This window comes from Myotis davidii, unplaced genomic scaffold (assembly GCF_000327345.1).
Source record: "Myotis davidii unplaced genomic scaffold, ASM32734v1 scaffold135, whole genome shotgun sequence".
In the NCBI taxonomy this organism is placed as follows: domain Eukaryota; kingdom Metazoa; phylum Chordata; class Mammalia; order Chiroptera; family Vespertilionidae; genus Myotis; species Myotis davidii.
The window spans coordinates 6,247,253-6,265,154 of NW_006289813.1; the positions used below are offsets into that span (position 1 = coordinate 6,247,253).

At 35.4% G+C, this 17,902-nt stretch overlaps 1 protein-coding gene across 3 annotated transcripts in view; it reads left to right on the plus strand.

Annotated features, from left to right (window-relative positions):
- ELOVL7 (ELOVL fatty acid elongase 7) overlaps window positions 1–15,560 on the plus strand; it is a 21,520-nt gene extending 5,960 nt beyond the window's left edge. Inside the window, exons 2-7 of one of the 3 annotated variants that reach the window (XM_015563078.1) lie at window positions 331–521; window positions 3,993–4,073; window positions 4,920–4,976; window positions 7,287–7,392; window positions 12,193–12,329; window positions 14,863–15,560. In XM_015563078.1, the coding sequence (XP_015418564.1) occupies window positions 331–521; window positions 3,993–4,073; window positions 4,920–4,976; window positions 7,287–7,392; window positions 12,193–12,329; window positions 14,863–15,072 (782 nt within the window). In that variant the 3' untranslated portion in view covers window positions 15,073–15,560. Of the gene's footprint in view, window positions 1–330; window positions 522–2,987; window positions 3,268–3,992; window positions 4,074–4,919; window positions 4,977–7,286; window positions 7,393–12,192; window positions 12,330–14,862 lie in introns of those variants that run through there. The other 2 variants (XM_015563079.1, XM_015563080.1) reach the window with 2 other exon arrangements.
- The last annotated feature ends 2,342 nt before the right edge of the window (window positions 15,561–17,902 follow it).

Genomic DNA, 17,902 nt, shown 5'->3' on the forward strand with positions numbered 1-17,902 from the left:
CAATAATTTTACATAACATGTATACATTAAAAAATAAATGTATTTTTCATCATCATATACTGTTTTTTTGTCGCTCAAATGAATTTTATTATTTCTTCAAGGTTCTTCACATACGTACACCTTAAGAAATATCAAGTAGGCGTAACATGTTCTCAAAAAATTAGGGTTGGTACGCAGAAGAATTCTGAGTCAGAGATTTTGCTGGTTTTGGCACGCACTCACAAAAAGGTTGCCCACCCCTGGTCTAGGTGCTCACTTAAAGAAATGCTGGTTGCTGTTAGTTATCTCTTGGTTAAGTGAATGTGCACTTACATCTTGTTTTTCTCTTAGATCCAAGAGTTGAAGACTGGTTCTTAATGTCATCACCTCTGCCACAAACCATCATCTTGGGACTCTATGTCTATTTTGTCACTTCTCTGGGACCAAAGCTCATGGAAAATCGAAAGCCCTTTGAACTCAAGAAAGCGATGATAACGTACAATTTTTTCATAGTACTCTTTTCTGTGTATATGTGTTACGAGGCAAGTGTCTTTAGTATTCCTAATGGGAGAATTTTGCCTGAGTCTTCCTGTTTATCTGTCATTATGTTTCTTGTTATGACTGTAAAACTGAGATTTAAGGAATTTTAGAATCTTAGCTCACTAGAGCAGGGATTTGCCCCCATATTGTTACATATAGACCAGGTATTAAACTCATTAGAGGATCTAAGTATAATTTACTCATAGGTAATGAGAAATATTAACAATGAGTCCAGGGACTGGCACATAGTTAACCTTAATAGATAATTGTATGAATCCATAAATGTCAGTTTTAAGGCAACATACTTAGAGAAATTAAGTAACTTACTCAAACAGCATAGCTGGTAAGTGCAGGACTGATACTTGAATCCAGGTCTGACAGCAGAGTTCATTCTGACTAATGAATTGTCATCCTCATGGTAGGAATATTTAGTTTCTACACGCTCTCATGAGTTATGATGGCGGATTGTTTGGGTTTGGTTTAGCTGAGCTTGCGGGGAATAGAGAACTTAGACTCACATAAAGCAGTAGGTAAGAGAGCCTGTCCCTTAATTGTCAGTAAGAGAGGTGGGGATGTTTCAGAACCTAAAAGCAGACTCAGGGATTCACTTTCTCTCCCTCTGCTATTAACATGCCTCAGCTACCCTCACTGCTTTTCTGAGATTCCTTGCTTCCCCCTCTCCCCAGTACTGGCTGGCTTCCTCATACTAGGACTCACAAGAGCCCCGCATGGCCCCTCTGGCCTCTCCTGGGTCCCACCATGAATCCACCTGGTCGGGTCGCCCTCACTTGGTTCTGACTTCATCCCCATAGGCCCTTCAGAAATCTGGACTTACTTTGCTGTCTTCCATTTCTTCTACTTTATTTCCAAAATGAACTCACAGGCCACCTTACTGTCCTTTCTGGAGCACGAGTAACTGAAAGGGAAGAACAGAGAAAATACAATATTATCAGAAACAGGATATAGCCTACTGTAGGACCGTGTTAAGAACTGACCTGGGAGCCAGGAGACCAGGGGCCAGTTAGTCCCAGTTATGCTACTAATTGGCTACCTGATTTTGAGCAAGTCACTTAACTTCTTTGAGCCTCAGGTCTCCCATTGTATAAAGTCAGCATTGAACCAATTATCTCTCAGGTTCCTTTATGCTATGTCTGACTGTGTCATTGAATACACTATCCTTAAATATATTTCTAAGGAAATAATTCAGTTATAACCAGTTATTTTTGATTTCTACTTTGGCAATTACAACATAAAAGAAGGTTTGAAAATATCTGAATTTGAAAGTCTATCTCCCATTAACCACTAATATTAGAGTTACTTATATGTCCATTTTGGTGTTTATTAACGGCTAAATATAAACTACTGCTTTTTCTTCTTGACAGCCTGAAATATAGACACATATGTCAAAAGCTCCAGAGACTTTTAGAATGTTCTTAAACTTAATATCAGGAAAGAATTAAGTTCGACTCTTTGTTTAAACACAGACTTTTGTAGCTGAGCAGCCTGTCATCTCCGGAACACATCCAAACTCATGGTTTATTGGGTGGGGCATGATGGCATTTGGTCTACAGTAAACACCTCTAGCAGGGTGTTAGGGCAAGTATGAGCAAGGTGAAAGGGATATAGATCAGACTAAAGGAACCCACGTGCCTTATTTTTTAGTGATGGTTTGAATGTGTTAGTTAGTTGGCACCAGTCAGACACTAATAAAGAGAAATCAGCCAGGCCGTTGTGCTCAGTGGTTGAGTGTTGACCCATGAACCAGGAGGTCAAGGGTTTGATTCCTGGTCAGGGCACATGCCAGGTTGTGGGCTCGATCCCCAGTCGGAGGTGTGAAGGAGGCAGCCTATCGATGATTCTCTCTCATAATTGATGTTTCTATCTCTCTCTCTCCGTCCTCTCTCTGAAATCAATAAAAACATATTTTTAAAAAGAGAGAGAGACCAATGAAGACCCTACAAAAGGCCAAGTCACACAGCTTTTTCTATTCAGCGCAGTGCTTGTTTGGGGCAGGGAAAGGGGAGCATCAGTCATCCTAGTTTAAGTAAATGGATTTAGCGTGGTCCTTACATCAGTCAGAAGTTAAGTCTGAGCTGGGGAGAATATGAGGATGCTCACTGACAGATTTTGTAAAGCAGAATAAGTCATTTCTGTACCACATTCCCTGTTCCTTAGAGAAAATTTATTGACTGGTTTTTGTAAGATATTTTTTCTCACCTGTGAATCTTAATTTTCAAGATTTCATAACCTAGCAAGTTAACGTTGTGATTAAATTATCTCACGGCATAAGCTAGGAGCTAGTTTTAGAAAAATATGGTGTATTTTTAAATACCACAGTCGAAATAGTTGTTCTTTCTCCTTTGTTTCTTTTCACCATTGAAATGTCATTCTGATAATGCCTCATAAACCTTTGCTTTTTTAGAAGTTAATTTATTGTAAAGTTGTCATTTTAGCTATTAAAAATAGAAATTTAAAGTGTACTTCAATGGCATAAAATGATATAACCATTATACTGAGAAAAAAGACATTCTTGGGAAGATGTTAGCATTTATGAGAACAGGGTATTAAAAAAGAGAAGTGGTCATATTTTCAGAGCTCTAAATTAATATAGGTATTAATTTAAAATTACAGTCCTTAGTTTTTCATTTTCAGATATGTTTTAAAAGAAGTTTTAAAAGAAGACCTTCCCACCATCAGACTGAAAGAATGTCAATGTAATCTTTGAATTGCGGTTCAGACTTATCAACAGTAAGCTTTTTCTTCTCACCACTAGTAGAAGGTCACTTTGTGGGTGTGCTGGAATTAAGGCTTGCTAGTTTGCATTTTTAAGCTTGAGATTTTCCTTTCTTACTTGTCATGTGGATCCAAAGCCAAACTAATAACTAAGTCTTATATTTGGTCAACCTTAATTTTAAGAGCCATGGATTACCACTTCACATCACACCGACTAGCTAAGGTCAGGAAAAAAGCAAAGTATCTTATGAGTACATTGAGGAATTTTGGTTTGCTCATTTATTTTTTGACTATTTGGGACATTTAGAAATCAGCAGAAAAGAATGAATTCAGGCCCATTTATTCCCTTTAGAATACACAAACATATGCACAGGCATATATATATATAGATAGATATACCTAATATGTACATATACTAGCATATACTTCCAGTACTTGATGTTTAAGCAAAAACACTCCCAGTGTTTTGTTCTCCACTATATAATAGAATAATTATCCCAAGAAATGGACATTTTAGTCCAAACCCAGTTTATCTAAGTAAGATACGAGTTTATGGTTTTGAAAATTCTTACTGCTTTTATATCCAGTGAGTTCCTAGTTTGTAATTGTTCTTGCCCATCTTTCCCTCAACACTGGCTGCTGACTCAGATGAGAATTTAATGAAGAAACAGTCAAAACTGCCTTTGTTATAGCTGTTGAGCACACATTTCCGTCTTTAAAATGCATGTGCTCTCTTGCAGTTTGTGATGTCTGGTTGGGGTACAGGTTATTCATTTCGATGTGAAATTGTTGACTATTCACGGTCACCTACAGCGTTGAGGGTAAGTTTCTCTTTGGAAAAACTTGTAACTCAAAATTAATGTTAAAACTTTTTGGACTCCATTTGTAACAATGTGAATTCAGAATGAGTAAGTGACTCAATTATTAGGATATGTATATTGAAAGAAAAGCTAAAATTTACCAGCTAGAAAGAATCAAAGTCGGGTATGTTATTTTCTGTAAAATTTAAAAGTAAATTCATATCTGGTTCCTCAAACAATTTTAAAAAGAATTATAATATGATCCAACAATTCCACTTCTGTGTATATATCTAAAAGAACTAAAAGCATGAACTAAAAAAGGTGTTTGTACACCCATATTCATAGCAGCATTATTTACATTAGCCAAAAAGTGGAGGCAACCCAAGTGTCTATTGGGAGATGAAAGGTTAAACAAAATGTGGTATATGCATACAATGGAATATCATTCAGCCTTAACAAGGAAGGAAGTTCTGACACATGCTCCAACATTCACAAACCATAAGAACATTATGCTAAGTGAAATAATCTAGGCACAAAAGGACAAATACTGTATGATTCTCTTATATGAGGTACCTAGAGCGATATCCAGAGACAGAAAGTAAGATGGCCTTTGTCAGGGGCTGTGGGGGAGGGGAGATGGGGAGTTGTTTAATAGGTACATCTATGTGGTTGGGTACATCTATGCATGGATGGTGGTGATGGTTGCACAACAATGGGGATGTACTTAATGCTACTGAACTATACAGTTAAAAATAGTTAAGATGGTAAATTTTATATTATATGTATCTTGCCAAAATTAAAAAGAACTAAATATTCCCCATGTAAAAATGAAACAAAATAAATTCATATTTATGTGTGTTTTTGCAGATGGCACGCACCTGCTGGCTTTATTACTTCTCCAAATTTATCGAGCTATTAGATACTGTGAGTATGTAGTCATTTCATTTGGTAAATGTTTGATCTTTTGATGAAAGCAATAAACTGGAGTTCTGTTATCCGATAACTTTGGTTATCTCTCTTCTTCAGGCAGACCTGCCTTTTCTTATCAGTAATATTAGAGAATGGATAGGATAAACTTATGTTTCAGTCATTTGCAAACTCCAAAAGGTGTTCTTATGTCTCTACCACCTGTTTAAGATAAGCGTGTAACTGTCACATACACGACAAAACTGCATCTATATGTAGATGGATGACAGTTGTGATGGGAAGCAAGTTTAGGAAGCAAAGAGCAGAGAAAACTTTACCTTTGGTCCTTCTTACAAAAACCCTGTGTCATCCATACTCCGTTACGAGGATAAACGCTTCAAAATTTATAAACTTACACAGTAATATTGTTGCCCTGGCATAGCAGTAATTTTGGAAATATCAAAACTATCTTCAGCTGCCCTCGTAGTCCTCTCTCTGCCTGGGAATAAGCTGAATTTGGATGACTGGACCCTGGGAGAAGCAAGTGCCATGGACTAGGGTCCATAGGGAGAGGAGAAGGTCCTATGCCTCTGTTTCCAATAGGAAAGCTGTGTAATTATTATGTCTTTGTGGCATGTGGGTCTTGGTTATCTGGAAACAGTCTTGGGCCTAAGTGTGTTCTCTCTTCAGAATATATAACAAATCTCAACATGCTTTTACCTTCTCAGGTGACTACACATCTTCTATAATAATAAAAGTGTAATATGCTAAATAGACTAGATGTCCAGAAGCCAGGGCTGTGAGAGAGGCCCAGGTCCCGGGTGCTGGCAGCAGGGGGAAGGAAGGCCTACTCTTGCACGAATTTTGTGCATCGGGCCTCTAGTAATGTTATAACTGGAAAGGATTTTTGTGAGCATAGAATCACTCCTATTGTTCTCAAAAATTAGCATGCATTAGCATCACCTGGAGGGCTTGTTAAAAACACACAAGCCCCGTAGCCTGATCCCGAGAGTTTCTGATTCAATAGGTTTTGGGTGGAGCTCAAGAATTTGCATTTCTAGCAACTTCTCAAGTGATGTTATTACTGTTGGTTCAAGGTCCACACTTTGAGAACCCTTGCTTAGGCCAGTGATTGTCAACTCTCATGGTGTAGTCAACTTAATTGCATTAAAAAGCCAAAAGCCTGGGCCCCAACCTCAGAGACTTGGAGCTAGGTGGTCTAGAGTAGATACCAGGCATGGCTATTTGAAAAAAGCTTCTTGGACATTGTAACATGCAGCCAGGGTTGAGAACTACTGATCTATTGAAGTCCAAAGCTCTCAGTCTGAAAATACTGAGGTTCAATGACTTACCCAAAGGAATGCTGCCACTGATTGGGCTAGGATCTCAGATTGTTGTCTTATGGCTTTTCCTGCACTATGCTGCCTTCTCTCATGTGCATAAGCAAATGCATTTGGCTTCATTGTTTCTGCTTTGCATGTTCTCAGGTCTGGCTTCCATAAGGAAATGGTGGTTGCCTCTGTGTCCATCCTTAAACCACACTTTTTGAGATACTCCTACGAGTACTTTTGTTTCTGCTACTCTGTTTAGTCCTATATTTCAAAGTCTAATTCATTGTTGCTCTCCTGAATTTTGAGTATCTTTTTGGACATTTAATTCTGCTTTTGAATATTTTTTGAAAAAAAAATTTCCCTTCAAATTCTTCCTATTCAATGTGTTTGTTTGTAGAGTTTCTGCAAACCACTTGGGTACATTCAGTCTGGATGGTGCCTTCATTGCCCTTCTCATTTTTCCAAGGCAGCTTTGCTTTCTTTTCTGTCCTATTTCCCCAATTAACTCTTTAAGTGTTTTCATTTTGCTTTAATAATAACTTGCTAACTTTTGATTTATTGCAAGTCCTCTTCATTTGCTTTATCCATTACCTAAATTGGGAAAATGTGTTAGCGAGCAATGTAGAATAATGTCAGTCCTAAGAATTAAGATTCCATGCCATACATGTGGATTTTTTGCTAATAACATTCCCCCCCCTCCCCCGCCCATAATTTTTGGGCCATAGTCTTCATTTTATTTCTTTGAATTTTCAAATCTGCATGCAATTTCTTTTTACCTTTTTATCGATCCTCCCATGACTAGGCATCATACCCAAGTTCCTTCATACTAATTGGCTTTTGAACTTGAAGAATCAGCTGCTTCCATGAGCATTCTATAAGTCGGTCCTTTCAAAGCAAATTGTGATGTGAAATAGTTTCACTTTGTCAGTATTTTTATAACTCTAGATAAATTATTGCATGATTTTAAATGAACTTGATTTTCTTTAAATTATTTCAGATCTTTTTTGTTCTGCGTAAGAAAAATAGCCAAGTGACTTTTCTGCATGTCTTCCATCATACCATCATGCCATGGACCTGGTGGTTTGGAGTCAAATTTGCTGCAGGTAGCCAAGGGAGAGTTGGGATAATTTCTTATAAATAATAACATTTTTGTATGGTATAAACACAAAATCTATCCTTAAGTGTGATTTAAGAGAAACTCAAAACGTCAAAGAATCACTTTGCTCAAACTTCTAACTTCCATTATTACTTGAAACCTAAATGTAGGACTCTTACCCAGATTCTTCTCCAGCTCTCCATTCTTTAGAAAATGCGTTGACTTGGGGCACAGTCTCTACATATATTTTAGTTGTTTTGTTTGGATTTTATTATTTTCCCATGGAGTTCTATTAAATATCTTTTTAAAATAAAAAATAAACAAAATGGTTTGATAGGAATGTGATTTGGTATCTATTTCCTTGTATGTATCCAGAGAGTTAGAATGTTTATCTCAAGTTCCATCTCTTCTTTGCCTTCAAATTTCTAATAACTGATACAGACTATAAACCCCAACTGCTCTGTAAAAATGTGTGATATTGCCGTTGTCCCAACTTCTTTAAGCATCCTGCCATATTAGAGGATGTTTTGTTACTGTTTTTCAAGTCAAGAATAGTTTAAATCGAAAGCTTGGCTACACGCTCTTTTGTTTGGTTTGGGTTTTATGCTTCTGAACATCTAGAATTGAAAGAAAACAGGAGGTTAAGTCATTTTACCTTATCATAAAGTTTTAAATAAGTGATATTCCCAATGACATATTCTTATCTTATTAGCAAACATTATTTTATTTATGCTAGTTTCTTAGATTTAAGACGTCTTTAAATAGGCCTGTAGCTCATGGTAAATTATGTTTTAGCATTTCTGTGAAACGCTCACCTCTATTAGGCATTCTGATTCTGCAAGACTTAAAAAAAAAAAAAGCGGAACCACAGCTGAGGAACTTGTGTTTGCGTTTTAGATTCTCTAGGCTTGGGGAGTCTAATCTAGGTCTTATGTCTCAGAGCATGAGACGACGTTGATGAGTGGCACAGAAGAGGTGCTAGAACCTAGAGGAGCCAGGAGGGCATTGGATTGTTCAGTACGTAAAGTAGCTCCTTGCCCAAAATTGGCATTTATCTGTAGAGCATTTTTAAAAAGTAAATGTAGCTGTTCTTATGCTGTATGTTAATGTAAAAATTTAACTTGCACTACAAGAGAGTCTCATCTGTGTCCATTTCACAATAAAAGGTTGGCTGTATTATTTAATCTCCATTACTTTACTTGCTTTTTTTTCTCGCACATGCACGTTGTGCCTCTCAGTTTTTTCTACAGTGATATCATTGACATCTTTTTTGTCTTGGTGAAATATTGAAAAAGACCCAAATATCCACTAATTGAATGGTTATTTCTTATATGTATATAATTGTGAAATGCAAATAATATTGAGAAGCATCTCTTAAGCAGCTTGACTCCTAAATTATCAGAAATAGGTGACTATTCTGTTCTTAAAGTGTGCTAGAAAAGGTTCTTTTACACCCTTATAATTTATTTATTCAGATTTCTTTCAGGAGACCAGAATATTATAACAACACTGAAAAATATATAAAAATAGAAAAAAGATTGGAAAGCAATACCCCCAAATATAATTATTTAGAGATATTGACACAAAAAGTGGTTTCTCTCTCCTTCTGTATCCTTCTTTGTATTTTATAATTTTTTAATATTGTATATCTGTTCATTCCATAATGGGAAAAATAAATTTTATTTGAAGAATGGAGTTGAGCACTTTTCTAATTTCTATCTTTGAATCCATTTCAAACAAACAATGCTTTCAATAATGAAAATTTAAACACATGATATACTTCGGTTTTTCATTGTTACCATGTTTATGGACCTCAAGCACTTTGTAGTGGGTTCATTTTCCATTCCTTAACCCCCCTTCTGCTTTACGAAATGTAAATACTAGGAAATAATGTTTTTTTTCCCTCTCATGTACCATGGATTGGCATTTCTGTTCAGATCTTCATGTGAACTCTAGTATACACATGTATACCTGATATCTATTCAGTAACAAGCGTAGAATAAGAGCTGAGGTATTTCCAGAGATACGGCTTGACATTGGCGGCCATCCCTCAAATGAAACTGCTCACTTCAAACTGTTCTTCCAAAATCTTGAGCATAATTGATCTCTATCTAGTGTTTAATTTCCTGTTGGCCTATTGTACAACTCTGGGATAATAGCAATCCAGCTTTTCTTTTGAATGTGATGAAAATATTTTCGTGACATGTTTCTATATTAATTATGCACAAATTCCCTTCTAGATAAATGGAGAATTATAATAATTAGCCAGGTGATTATTTTTCCCAAACAAAAGGAATAAAAGGTGATAGCACTAATTGTAATTCATCCTGAGATGTTTGCTTTTCAAAACTGTTATCACAAAGAAGAAAGCAAGCTTAGAAAATACTTCTTAGAGAAGCCTTCCAAAGAAGATAGGAAAAACATTACTACTTAACATGTGATTGTTCTGTGAACAAACTCATTAAAATAACTTACTAGAAAATAACCATAAACTAGAGAAAATAAGCAAGTTTATTTTGATCAGTAATCCTTACTAAACACTCTTAGCTACACCAGTACTTTGTTAAATTCCTGTCCATGGGATCCTTGTTTTAGAACATTTAAATGATGAAAGCGTCTGAATGGGAACATGGACATGCTTATACCAAAATATGGGAGTAATGTGTTAATGAGACTGGCTCTGGTGCAGTTGGTTATCAAGGGTACAGTAGATTTCTTGTGTGTTTATAATCGTGAGACACAAATAGAATTGAGAGGTATTTGGCTTATCCCTGTTAAGCAGCTTAACTCCCAAACTATCAGAAATAGACACCTATTCTATTTTTAAAATACCCCTAGAAAAGGTGTTTCCACACCACTATATTTAGTTAAGTTTCTTTTGGGAAAGAAGACTAATCCAAATGTGTATAATAAAAGTTGTGAGGCTGTTAATAAGCTTTATTAATTCAGTTTCTTCTGATTTGAAATGTGAGATAATTAAAGGATTAGCTAAAATTTTATTCAGGAAGGGAAAGTTTATGAAGGGAGAGTATATCATAAATGAGGCATTGTAGGAATATTTAAGCTACTTAAAAATAATTATTTAAAATAGGTTATTTTAAGGGAATACTTTAGCAGTGGTATATCTAGAATGGCTGCAATTATGAATGATTATTAAAAAGTAATTCGTTTCTACTATGCAACAATTTTTATTTTGGCTTAAACTTTCTGTAATTCCTAGTGTCTATAAATTTGGTCCTTCTTCTAACCCAATCAGTCCAGATTTGTGAGGTTTTGTTTTATTTCTGGAATTAGAGAATACTGCAATAAAGGAAATAGAATATCTTGGAGAAAAAATTAAATTTCAGGCCAACATTATTAGGCTGAATTAGGCTCTACATAAAGAATGCAGATTCTTCTAGAATGTGCCACTTTGGAAAGAGATGCTAGGGAAGAGTTTGTTTTTTTCTCCCACTACCAACTATTCACCCTGTTACCCCTCCCCCTGTACTACTGGTCCAGCCAAAGGTAATTGAAATGATCTTTGCTTACATTCCCCCAGCATTCGTTGCTTCTATTCTAAATTAAATGTGATGAGTAGGAGCTGTGGGAAATTAGAAGATGAAAACCAAGATAAGATGGCACCATTCATAAAAATCAAATGAAAGCAGTAAACATTGGTGGTTTAACAATAAAAGTTTATTTGTATTTTGGAAAAACAATAATTGATTAAAGCAAACTTAGCATAGCTTACTAGTGAAAGCCAAAGTTTTGTGGTACTAAAAATATTTAATGAAAATTGATTGTGGAAAAAGTAAATTTGATTTCATACAATGACACTTGCAAAAGTATTCTTAGTGGGTTTTTTTTTCATAATAACCCAAAATGGAAATAATCCAAATATCCTTTAGTAGAGAACAGATACATTATTATGCATTCATGTGGTGTAATATTACATAGCAATAAAAAGGCAAACTACTAATATGCACACCAACATGGATGAATATTAAAAACATGTTGATTTGCCGAAACTGGTTTGGCTCAGTGGATAGAGCGTCGGCCTGCGGACTGAAAGGTCCCAGGTTCGATTCCGGTCAAGGGCATGTACCTGGATTGCGGGCACATCCCCAGTAGGAGATGTGCAAGAGGCAGCTGATCGATGTTTCTCTCTCATCGATGTTTCTAACTCTCTATCTCTCTCCCTTCCTCTCTGTAAAAAATCAATAAAATATATTTTTTAAAAAACCATGTTGATTGAAAGAAAGGCACAAAAGGATATATTCAGTATAATTCTATCTATATGAAGTTTAAAAGCAGGCAAAACTAATGGTTTATTATAGAAATCAGAATAAAGATTCATTCTTTGAAAGGGGATATAGGAGCCTTACCTGGTGTCACAAATGTTTTATATCTTGAATTTGGTAATGTTTACTTGGGTCTATGCATATGTACACTTAAGATTCATGTACTTTGTGTTAACCCTCACTAAAAATGAGCTTGATTACTATTATTTAGTAATATATCGTGTTAACTTAACTTCGATTACTAAAATAAAACCAAATCATAAGCCCATCTTAAGTCAAGATATAACAGAATAAGGGCACGGTAGTTTGTTTTCTAAGATTTGTATATTATATTTTACTAAATAAATGTATTATCCAGCTCCCTCTAATTTGATATCTGTTTAATAATAAGATTGACGTTTCACATAATGTGTTTTTCTTCCCACTAAAATTAAAGAAATAAATGTAGTAAAATCTCAGTTCAGACAAAAATGTGTCTTATTTGAGGAAGAGTGCCCCCATTTGACAATGATTTTATTTTCCAGGTGGTTTGGGAACATTCCATGCCTTTCTAAATACAGCTGTCCATATAGTCATGTATTCCTACTACGGACTCTGTGCACTGGGACCAGCCTACCAGAAGTATTTGTGGTGGAAAAAATATCTAACATCATTACAGCTTGTGAGTAATTAATTATCTTTAAAACAATATTTGAAACTAAACTAGAGTCATTTGTTTTCCCTGTGAATTAGGATATTAACTAAACAAAGAACAAAGTTTACAAAACAATAGGGATATGAAGTGTCTGGCCTCTATGTGGTATCACATGATTATCCTTTCTAGCTTATTTAAACTGTTGTCAGGAACGTTACTGACAACAAAGCATATTTGGTAATCAAGAGGCGTAGACAATTAAACCAAAATGTGTATCCATATACCATCTTTATACTATTTTGTGTATTTATATAAAATACATATTTATGATCACAGTAATCTCAAAGTTATATGAACCCCAGTAGGCATAATATTAAATTAGAAATTTCATATTCTAGATCTAAATTATCTTGAGGGGGTATACCTTTGAGGGAATCATGAGCCTTCCTGTGTGCCAGCCTATCTAGTCCTCATGTTTCTAAGTCTATTTTCCTCCAACTAGGAAAAGTACTGTGAGGATTAAAGGTCTACAGTGGTGCCATAATACACACACACACACACACACACACACACACTTGACAGCACCCTAAATAACCAAACATAGGAAATGGTGAAATAAATTATTTTCATTTCTACACTGGAATATTACAAAGTCATGAAAATTATTTACAATTTCTTTCTCTTTAAGCGTTCCCCTCCCCCCCATAACATACATCAGAGCACTGTCCTCAAGTAAGCAATGTTCAGAATTGCAGAGGTACTCAATTTAGAGCTAATAAGGCTTTCCAAGCATTAATCCTAAAAATACATGGCATACAATTTTTTTGAAGAGTGACCATAGGTTGAGATGCTGATTGTTTTTACATTTTATCTTCTATTAAAAGAAAAATTCTATGTTCCTCATGTTTCCAGATTTATAGTCTATAATAATGTAGTGTTATATTCTGCCAATAACACTAAAGAGAAAGTGTGAATTTAGGTGTAGATAGCCTGTTGAAATTCAGTTTCTATTAAAATCCTACAACTTGTTAAATGAAATTCGGCATATTTATATAATGTGTTCTCCCAGGTGAGAGACTGATATTTTAGTCTGTAAGGATATTAAATCAATATCAGAGTATATCCTTGCAGAATTGTTTATTGTATTTTAAACTGGCAACACCCTAAATAACCAATCCTAAGGAAATAGTGCAATACATTATTTTAACTCCTACTTTGGAGTATTACGAAGTCATAAAAATCATTCACAATTACTTTTTTTAAGTATACTTTCTGATTTTAAAATAACTTATGGTCATTGCAGAGAAGTAAGAACATCAAGGTAAGCAAAGAGAAAAAATATGTATAATTTCACCACTCAGGGAAACTCACAGCTGATATTTTATTTTATTCTCATCTAGCTTTTCTCCTCTATGCTTATATGTTTATACCTTTTGCATGATTTGTATTATACTGCATGTAATATTTTGTATTAGGCTTTTTTTCATTTAACATACTCTTAAATGTTGTAAAGACTTTTTAGCAATGTGGTTAAATACTTACATAGAAAGAAGAATAGATTTTTGTTCATTATTATTCCATATGTATCAGGTATACACAATCGCATCTGCATAGAATGTGGAGGATATTGCTTAGGCTTCCTAAGGTTTCGTTTCTTTCTCTGCAAAACGAGAGGAATAACTCTAGCCACTGCACAGGAAAGTCATAGAAATTTCTTAACATAATGCAAGGAAAGTTGACGATGATTATAAAAAAAATATGTGAAAATCTTAACTGCAGTGATAACTGGATGAATTGTTATTTATTTTTATTTATAGATTTTCACTTTTCTAAAATTTCCACATAATGCATGTTGCCTTTTAGTAAGGGGAAAAATATATCCCAAAATTCTGGATAAATTAAGGGTCCTTCTTAAGACTATGTAGAATGCTCTGGAACACAGAGTCTTTGGGCATCACTAAGAAGGTCCCTAAAACTGTCTCACTCCTCTCAGAGTCTCTGACAAACAGTATATATTTTTATCTCTAACAGTAGAGGACAAATGGCAGATATGAGGAATCAGACATGCCTCGGTGCCTATAAAATTTGTGGGGCTCTAATTAGAATGTTTTTATGTCCCCAGAATTGAAATACCTAGTCTTACAACAAATTATTTGAAATTGAAACTGTCTGAAATATTAGGCCATAAGGTAGTGGTCCCATGTGCATTTCATCAATCAAAGACTCACGTCAAAGACTTGCAGAACACTTGCCCTGTTGGTTCTCTGAGTAGGAAAGGGCTGCTGCTTTGCCCAGCAACAAGCACATTTGCATAGGTCCTCTGGGGTTGTGCAGTTTGGTGGGACTGAATAGTGGTTCCAATTCCCATCTGGATTTTAACACTGTTCCACCCACTATCACTCCCCGTGGAGGCTAGATTGAAAGATAAAATTCCCTATCCAACAGTAGCTTGGAGGGGGTTGGAGAGTGTTTAAACATAAGTCGCAAAGAATGCATTAAATAATTGCTCCATTTTGACTCTGCATATCTGAACAATGTTTTTCATTCTTTCATCTGTTAGGTCCAGTTCATTATTGTCACCATCCACATAGGCCAGTTCTTTTTCATGGAGGATTGCAAGTACCAGTTTCCAGTCTTTCTGTACATCATTATGAGTTATGGGTGCATCTTTCTGCTGCTCTTTCTCCATTTTTGGTACCGTGCTTACACCAAAGGTCAGAGGCTGCCCAAAACTGTGAAAAATGGAATCTGCAAAAACAAAGATCACTGAAATTCAAGTACAACATGAATCTATGAATGAGACTGATATCTTGTCTTCCTTGACAATCACGAGATATTTCCATGTGCAGTGCATTTTGTATATTTTTCAAAAGCAAGAGCTTGTATTTTTATGATAAGTTATTGGGGTTTCTGATATTTGAGAGCCCATACTCCCAGATAACAGAGTCTTCTGATAATTAGAGCCTAAAGCAGCCCGTTTTTCAGCTGCTTTTAAACCTCATCTAAAGGTTTTAGTTAATACATTTTGTTACCCTAAAAGGATCATGTGAAACAGTACAGTACTTTTCAAAGAAGTTCAGTGTAAATGAGAAATATCACTAGATATTTTGAGTACAGACAGAGATCCATGCTGTACAGTGGATTCCTTCTGCCATGTCTGAAAACCTCTAACTCTGGGCTTTGGCGTTGCAGCTTGGTGACTATACTCAGAAGACATTATGTTTATTCTAGAGTTAAATTCCCATTCTAAAGAACTAACAAAAAGAACATTAAGTGAATGTTGGGTAAGTTGTCATTTAAAATCACTAACAATAATTTTTAATGGATCTCCTGAGTAGCTGCCACCAGTTTTGCTGATAAGACTTTATCACCACCTTTTGTCATATGAAGTGTTTAGAAGTAACATTCCTTTCAAGGAACACATTGAGGCACTTAATACTAAGGTTAAGTTAATATTTTGAAAACAGGTGATTTTTTTCTGATGGTTTAATGAACACTCTGCTATAACTGTCTTTCAATTGTCTTTGTATGTTTCTGGAAAGAGGTGAATTTGTCAATGGGAAAAGTACTGTATGGCCCTAGCCAGTTTGGCTCAGTGGATAGAGCATCAGCGAGTCCCAGGTTTAATTCCGGTCAAGGGTGTATACCTTGGTTGCAGGATCCTCCCCTGCCTGGGCCCTGGTCAGGGCTCCTGCAGGAGGCAACCAATCCATGTGTTTCTTTCACATCGATGTTTCTCTCTGTCTTTCCTCTCTCTTCCATTTAAAAATCAATGGAAAAATATCCTCTGCTGAAGTTTAACAAAAACAAACAAAAAATAAATAAATAAAGGTGATTAAATGTTTAAAAAGGAAAGAAAAAGTACTGTATAGTTTACTGGGAAAAATCTGTTGTCTGTTGTATTATAATGTCACTTTCTTATATGGTCATTGTTTAAAAGATTATCTTGGTTAAATATATATTGATCAGATGTGGAAATGTTCATGTCATTAATATATTGCAGGTACCCTTTCAGACTACCCATCATGGTTTCCAGAGATGTGTTAGAATGGCTTATGAAGCAATTGGAGGCAAATGGTGATACAGAGATTACCCAGGGAAGATTTAATTATATGAGTGTTTCTCTCAATAGAGAGAGACTACATAATAGGTATTGTTATGGACATACTGCATGAAAAAATATTTTCTAGATTTATTAACAGCCTGCATTTTTTAAACTTATAAATTATATAATGAAGGACTAAAAGTCATTTTGCAATGTTTCATTTCTTTAAAATTGCTACTTTCTAAAATTCTCTTATTCTTGAATAGTAGATTTTTGCCCAAGAAACACAAATATTTGGACATTTAAAAATTTTTCTTATAGATTGTTTGTTCCCATTATACTTATACTCAATTTTTGAAGGACAGCCTATGCTTTTATTACTTTAAACCAGCAGTCGCCAACTGGTGGTCCGTGAACCACTGGTGGTCCATGAGGTCTGAAAGGTTGGCGACCGCTGGTTTAAGGAAACCATTGGAGCAGTGGTTGCAAACTGGTGGTCCATGGACCACTGTGGTCTACGAGGTACAAAAGGTTGGCAACCGCTGCAAACACCTAGTACTTAAGGGCCTCAGTTATTGTGTAACACACAGTAATACTTACTGTACAGCAAAGTCTGAGTGTTTACTCACTGTAAGCTCCTATAGTTCTGTGTCTTCCCCCAGTCTGTTAATCTATTCCATGGCCTTTTCACACTTACCCGGTACATAAGGTTATGTGCCTTTAGTGACCCTTAATGACTTCACTTGCTCACAATGTGAGAAGATGAGGGTTGAAAATGGGGGGAAATTAATATTTTTAAAAATAAAGAATAAAGAACAGGAGAGCAGAGCTAAATTTAATTTACTTCTCTCAGAGTCTCAGGATTCTTTAAGTATTTTCTTATTTTGGCTCTTCAAATCCAACTTGTGCTAAATAAGAAGGCATGGTAGGTGCTGTTATATACATACACACAATTGCCAAAGACCCCAGTAGGGTAAAGACCAAACGCAAGCAAAAATAAAAGAAGATAAAACAGGAGAGTTTGATTTCTTTCCCTGCATCCTTTCTGACTTGCATTGTACGACCGCTCTTAATCACCCTGTAGTTTTTGAAATGTTTGAGCTGCCTACCAGCTCACAGTAACATGTGATGAAAACACATTCTAAATTATACAAATCAAAGGAATTATGTTACATAAAAAGAAATCACAGCTGGCAGAAACATCCTCCGTGTAAACACTGGCAGATAAAAATGCATCCTCTGGATGCAGAATTTGCACAGCCAGTGTTTTGTATTAAAGGGCTTTGTGGGTTACAGAGAGTTTCTATTGGGGTTTCATCCCACTTTTCAGTATTTTATTGCCTTTGGATTTGCTTAGCTAACAAATAAAGAGCCCAGTTACATAATCTGGTTTATGACATAAGGGGCTCTATGACTCCTTGAGAATATTGTAAATAAATAGAAATTTAAAAATATTAAATATATAAGCGACATTGCAATTTTCCAGTCTTAATTTAATAGAATTCTTAATTGAGTAGACTACATTGTTACCTAAATTATAAGGTTATGAGTTATA